The sequence below is a fragment of the Dasypus novemcinctus genome, chromosome 3 (assembly GCF_030445035.2).
Source record: "Dasypus novemcinctus isolate mDasNov1 chromosome 3, mDasNov1.1.hap2, whole genome shotgun sequence".
NCBI classification, from domain to species: Eukaryota; Metazoa; Chordata; class Mammalia; order Cingulata; family Dasypodidae; genus Dasypus; species Dasypus novemcinctus.
The window spans coordinates 95,232,476-95,238,817 of record NC_080675.1 but is presented as its reverse complement, the minus strand read 5'-3'; the positions used below and the strand labels follow the sequence as shown (position 1 = coordinate 95,238,817).

The window sequence follows — 6,342 nt, the reverse complement described above, 5'->3', positions numbered from 1 at the left end:
AAGATCAATGCGCAAAAATCAGTAGCATTTCTGTACACCAATAATGAGCAAGATCAGGAGGAAATCAAGAAACAAATACCATTCACAATAGTAAATAAAAAAATCAAATACTTAGGAATAAATTTAACTAAAGAGGTAAAGAACTTATACAACGAGAATTATACAAGATTGTTCAAGGAAATCAAAGAAGACCTAAATAAATGGAAGACTATTCCTTGTTCATGGATAGGAAGACTGAACATTATTAAGATGTCTATCCTACCAAAACTGATCTACACATTCAATGCAATCCCAATAAAAATCAACGCAGCCTTCTTTAAGGAACTAGAAAAACTAACTATGAAATTTATTTGGAAAGGAAAGAGACCCCGAATAGCCAAAGACATACTGAAAAAGAAAAACGAAATTGGAGGAATCACACTACCTGACTTCAAAACATACTATAAAGCTACGGTGGTGAAAACAGCATGGTATTGGCATAAGGAGAGACACATAGACCAATGGAATCGAATTGAAAGCTCTGATATAGAACCTCACATATACAGCCACATAATATTCGATAAAGCCACCAAACCCTCTCAATTGGGAGAGAGTGGCCTATTCAACAAATGGTGTCTGGAGAACTGGATAGCCATATGTAGAAGAATGAAAGAAGATTACCATCTCACACCTTATACAAAGATCAACTCAAGATGGATCAAAGACCTAAATATAAGAGCCAAGACCATAAAAACCTTAGAAAGCAGTGTAGGGAAACATCTACAGGACCTTGTAATAGGAAATGGATTTATGAATATCTCACCAAAAGCACGAGCAGCAAAAGAACTAATAGATAAATGGGACTTCCTCAAAATTAAAGCCTTCTGCACCTCAAAGGAGTTTGTCAAGAAAGTAAAAAGGGAGCCCACACAGTGGGAGAAAATATTTGGCAATCATATATCTGATAAGAAACTTATAACTTGCATATATAAAGAACTCCTATATCTTGAAAATAAAAAGATAAACAACCCATTTAAAAAATGGGAAAAAGACTTAAACAGACACTTCTCCGAAGAAGAAATACAAATGGCAAGAAAGCACATGAAAAAATGTTCCAAATCTCTAGCTATCAGGGAAATGCAAATCAAAACTACAATGAGATACCATCTTACACCCATAAGATTGGCAGCTATGAAAAAAACAGAAGAATACAAGTGCTGGAGAGGATGTGAAGGAAGGGGAACACTCATCCACTGCTGGTGGGAATGCGGAAGGATCCAACCATTCTGGAGGACAGTATGGCGGTTTCTCAAAAAACTAGTCATAGATTTGCCATATGACCCAGCAATACCACTGCTGGGTATATACCCAGCAGAACTGAAAACAATGACACAAACCGATACATGTACACCAATGTTCATAGCAGCAGTGTTCACTATTGCCAAAAGTTGGAATCAACCCAAATGCCCATCAACAGATGAGTGGATCAATAAAATGTGGTATATACACACAATGGAATACTACTCGGCTGTAAGAACAAACACACTACAAACACATGTGATAACATGGATGAATCTTGAGAACCTTATGTTGAGTGAAGCAACCCAGACATTGAAGGACAAATACTACATGACCTCAATGATATGAAATAAACAAGCTGCCCTAGATAGCAAGAGACTGAACGATAGGCTTACAGGAAATCGGAGGGTGGAGGAAGGATATGAGCCGATGTCTGCAGGGGTGGAATTTAAGACGAGATGGTGGTAAGTATGAACACAAAGAAGAGATAAAATGGGGGCAAGGGGTTGCCTTTGGTTGGGGCTTTACGGGTTTGAGGGTGGCTGGGGAGGGATGGTTGGGTAACGTTGCCCAAAAGTAGGGGGAGGGAGGGGGAGCATACGAACACAGGAGAGGGTCAGGAGGTGGTGGAGAGTAAAATGCCGAGAAAATCATATCAAAATATAATAAAGAGGGTTACCTGTTTAGAATGCTTGGAGGGGAGGGTCTGATGCAGGACGGGCTCCTGGGGAATGCCTAAATGCTCATTCTGCCAGAGTGGGTGACACCATGGGGTAGAATCCCAAGTAGTGAGAGTGGGGGTGGACCCACATCCTGGGGAGGACTAATGCCACCAAATAGAGGGAACTGTATCCCTCGAGAGAAAGGGTGGCTCCCAGGGCATTGGGGCAGTTGAGCAAGTTAGGCCCTGAACACTATTCCATCTATTTCTGGAAGTGGCTCCTCAGGAAACGGAGGTTGGCTGTCACTGTGGGCACCAAGGTGGAAGGGAAAATGGACGTTAAATGTGTGGAACCAAAGTAAAAGGGGGGCAAGAGAGGAGTTTTTTGAGAGTACACAAGGATGGATATAAAACATGTAATATTACACCATAACATATAGGAGATGACAGACTGATAATGTAAACCATAATGTAAAACATAGGATAACTAAAAATGTAAAGAACTGTGTATCCTAAAGTATGCACCATAATGTAAGCACAGATATTACCTTGTTAGAAAGCTAATATCTCAGACTCTGTACATCACCTTAAGTAAATATGATGTGAATAGGGTGTAAGAGTATCGCTGTGGAAGGAAAAAGGTTTTGTGGTGGATGTATGGGAGTGCTGTATATTATATATATGCATTGCTGTGGTCTAGGACTCCTGTGAAGAAATGCTGAATATTTAGGGGGGAAAAAAAAAAAAAAAGGATAGGATGTGGAAATTTTTCAAGTCAACATTCTTTATCTAAGTTCTTTATCTAACTTTATCCAAGTTCTTTATCTATCCTTTAAACCCATTGCTATATGCCATTCCCTAGTAAGGGACCATGACATTATATTGGGCTTCAAATTTCGGGGAGCTCTGGACCACAGAGTGTTTCAACAATGGCAATGGAGGGATACTGGTATGGGATACCAATGACAGGTGATATATGGCTGACAGGGAGCTGTACAGAACATATATCCAGGGGGCATCGTAATGATTGGATATACTCATAGTGGCAACAATTAAAAACCACAGCAGGGGGGTACTGGGTTCCTGGCCAGTGGTGCTCTGTCGCGGTCCCTAGGGGAGCAGTGACAGTCTCCCAGGTACAGCGGCGGGGACCTGGAGGGAGTGAGGGTTCAACAGTGAGCCCCTGATGCTAATGACTATGCTTGTGAGCTGATAAACCTAAAATAAGAACAAGGCCTAGAGCAACATTGTGCCTGGGAATTTCCTCCTGTCAGCCTTCATGTTACTCAAATGTGGCCAGTCTCGAAGCCAAACTCAGCATGTAAATGCAATGCCTTCCCTCCAGCGTGGGACATGACACCCGGGGACGAGCCTCCCTGGCAACGAGGGACCACTATCAAATACTAACTGATGATGCAACTGGAAAAGGACCTTATATGGAAGGTTCAATGCGGATCAGCAGAATATCCATGTCTACATAAAATAACATGACTTTAAAATGCTGTTTGACCTAAAGTAAGGGGGAAATGGAAAGGAGAAATGAGTTTATATGGCTACGAGTTTCTAAAAAAGAGTCTGGAGGCTGGCAGAAGGATTGCCCTCATGCACAACTGAGCAGAGTCAGAGAGACAGATAAAGTAGATACAACCCCCAGATATTGGTTCCTTTGAAGGCTAAAGAGACCCATGAGAGTTATGGCCATGGCCGATGGGGTTAACTACCAGGGCAGATGGCCCCTCATTGGAAATGGTGTTTATGTGTGATGAATCTGGACTCAGATGGGATCTCCCTTCATAAGACTTTCATGCTAATGTGCTAGAGGTGCAGTTAACGTTGGGATTTAAGATATATTTAGGGGATTTGAATCTCTGGACTGACAATGTGATAGCCAGGTCCTGAGCCTCAACAGACTCCAGCACCTACAATCTGATTTATTGGACTTACCACACTCAGCTAAGATGGAGTTGAAGAAGGACAATCACCACACCATGGAGCCTAGAGTGATTACAACTGAAAATGGGAGGATTGCATCCAGCATCCATGTGGAATTTGAGCCTCCTCTTGACATAGAGGTGCAATGGACACAACCAATCCAATGTCCACATAGAAGAGGTGGTATTGGATTGAGAAAAGTGGACATGGTGGACGATGGGTATGGGGAAAGGCAGGAAGAGATGAGAGGTGGAGGTGTCTTTGGGACATGGAGCTGCCCTGGATGGTGCTTCAGAGGCAATCACCGGACATTGTAAATCCTCACAGGGCCCACTGGATGGAATGGAGGAGAGTATGGGCCATGATGTGGACCATTGTCTATGAGGTGCAGAGGTGCCCAAAGATGTACTTACCAAATCCAATGGATGTGTCATGATGATGGGAACGAGTGTTTTGGGGGGGAGAGGGGGGGTGGGGGAGTGGAGTTGAATGGGACCTCACATATATATTTTTGATGTAATATTATTACAAAGTCAATAAAAAAAAAAAAAAAAAAGAAAACTATAGTGCATCGTATGAGGCTAAAAAGCCCATGGGGTGTTTTTGGTATGCCAGTCCCCTAGATGTCTAAGTGCACCAGGTTTTGTTATTTTCTGGATGACTTTATTCTCACTCTCTGGTCTTGGAGAAGCTGAGAGTGTTAATCTGGAGAGGATATCAGGGAACTGCTGGAAAGTGGTATTTTATCTTAAACTATGCTTGATCTTCTTGCAAGAAAAAGCTAGAAGGAAAGAACTAACTAAATCTAAACATTAAAATAAATTCTAAATATTAATGTTTCCCTGGTGAGTGACAAACACTTTCAAGCTTCATTCTTAGTCCCTGAGCCTCCTATCATTCTCTTCAGGGCTAGCTTCACCTCTTGGTTCCTCAAAGTGTAGATAAGAGGGTTGAGGAAAGGAGTGATGGCTGTGGGGAACAAGGCAGCTGCACCATCCAGAGGGCTGTTGGTTTCAGGCCTCAGGTAGATGAAGGCACAAGGCACATAATACACAGTGACCACTGTTACATGGGCTCCACAAGTTGAAAAGGCCCAGCGCCTACCATCAGCTGTACGGATTCTCAGGATGGCTCGAATGATCTGTATGTAGGAGAAGAGGATCAAGGAGAAGCAGCTGGCAACCACCACCCCAATGTCCACAAAGGTCACCAGCTCGTTGACTGTTGTATCAGCACAGGCCAGCTTCAACACTGCAGGGATGTCACAGAAGAAGTAATCTACCTGGTTGGGTCCACAGTAGGGCAGGCGGAAGGTTAGGATGGCCTGGAGAGCCCCATGGATGGATCCTGCCACCCAAGCTCCAACTGCAAGCAAAGTACTCAGCTTAGCAGTCATAAGCACTGGGTAACGTAGGGGCTGACATATTGCCAGGTACCTGTCATAGGCCATCAAGGTGTAGAGGAAGCACTGGGTGCTTCCCAAAAAGTGATAGAAATAGAGCTGAGCTGCACAACCACCAAATGGGATGGGTTTGATGCCCAAAGTGAAGTTCATCATGAGGCGAGGGACAATGATGGAAGAGATGCCCATGTCAATAATAGAGAGAACACCAAGAAAGATGTACATGGGGCGAGCATGGAGCTGTGTGTCTGCCCAGACAGTGATTAGAATGAGCAGATTCCCCAGCTGAGTCAGAATGTAGATTAGCAAAAAGAACACAAAAAGAAATGTCCTTAGTCTGAGAGGGTAGGGAATTCCTGTCAGGATAAACTCAGTCAGCAGTGTGCTGTTGACTCTTTCCATCCCCGGGAGAGACCTAGAAAATGGATAACACAGGAATTGGCTTGAAGGTGAGAGAAAAGTGAGGAGGAACTAGAAAAGGAGATTGTAAAAATCAAGGAAAGTGGCAGAGAAGTTTCTCTCTTAGATGGAAGGTTGATTAATAGGGAAAAACTATGTTCTGTGGCAGGGATTGGTCCTTTTTTTTGTAAATAAAGTTTTATTGTAACATAGCTATGCTCATTTACTTACATGTTGCCTGTGGTTGCTTTGGTGCCACAATGCAGATTTGAGTAGTTGTACTTGGCCTGCAAAGCCAACATATTTACACCCTAGCCCTTTAGAGAAAATGTTTGCCAACTTCTCTTCTATGGGGTTTTTACCTGGAGCACTTTTGTCCAAGAGTAAAGGTTTCTTGGCATTATGATGTGTGGGAAAGGGCTTTTTTTTCATTAGATGCTTTGTCAGTTCAGAAACTTGTGGAGGCCACTGGCTCATTTTTATCTCTACTAGGACATAAACTTATATAAAGTGGGAAGTATGCCAATGGGAACTGAGGAAATTCCTTTTCTCCCCTTTGTAGTAAAGAGAATAAAATAGAATTTTGATTAAATTATAGTTCTGTGTGATAATGTTGTATACATATTCTCTCCAAGCTCTTTACAATTTTTTTTTTTTTTAAAGATTTATT

The 6,342-nt window shown here is 42.4% G+C and overlaps 1 protein-coding gene across 1 annotated transcript; it reads right to left on the bottom strand.

The window, feature by feature from the left end:
• Nucleotides 1–4,733: 4,733 nt before the first annotated feature.
• Nucleotides 4,734–5,675, bottom strand: OR10G3 (olfactory receptor family 10 subfamily G member 3). Its single transcript, XM_004482341.2, has one exon. It carries the CDS (start codon nt 5,673–5,675, stop codon nt 4,734–4,736), a length of 942 nt encoding a protein of 313 aa, XP_004482398.2.
• Between the last annotated feature and the right edge of the window lie 667 nt (nt 5,676–6,342).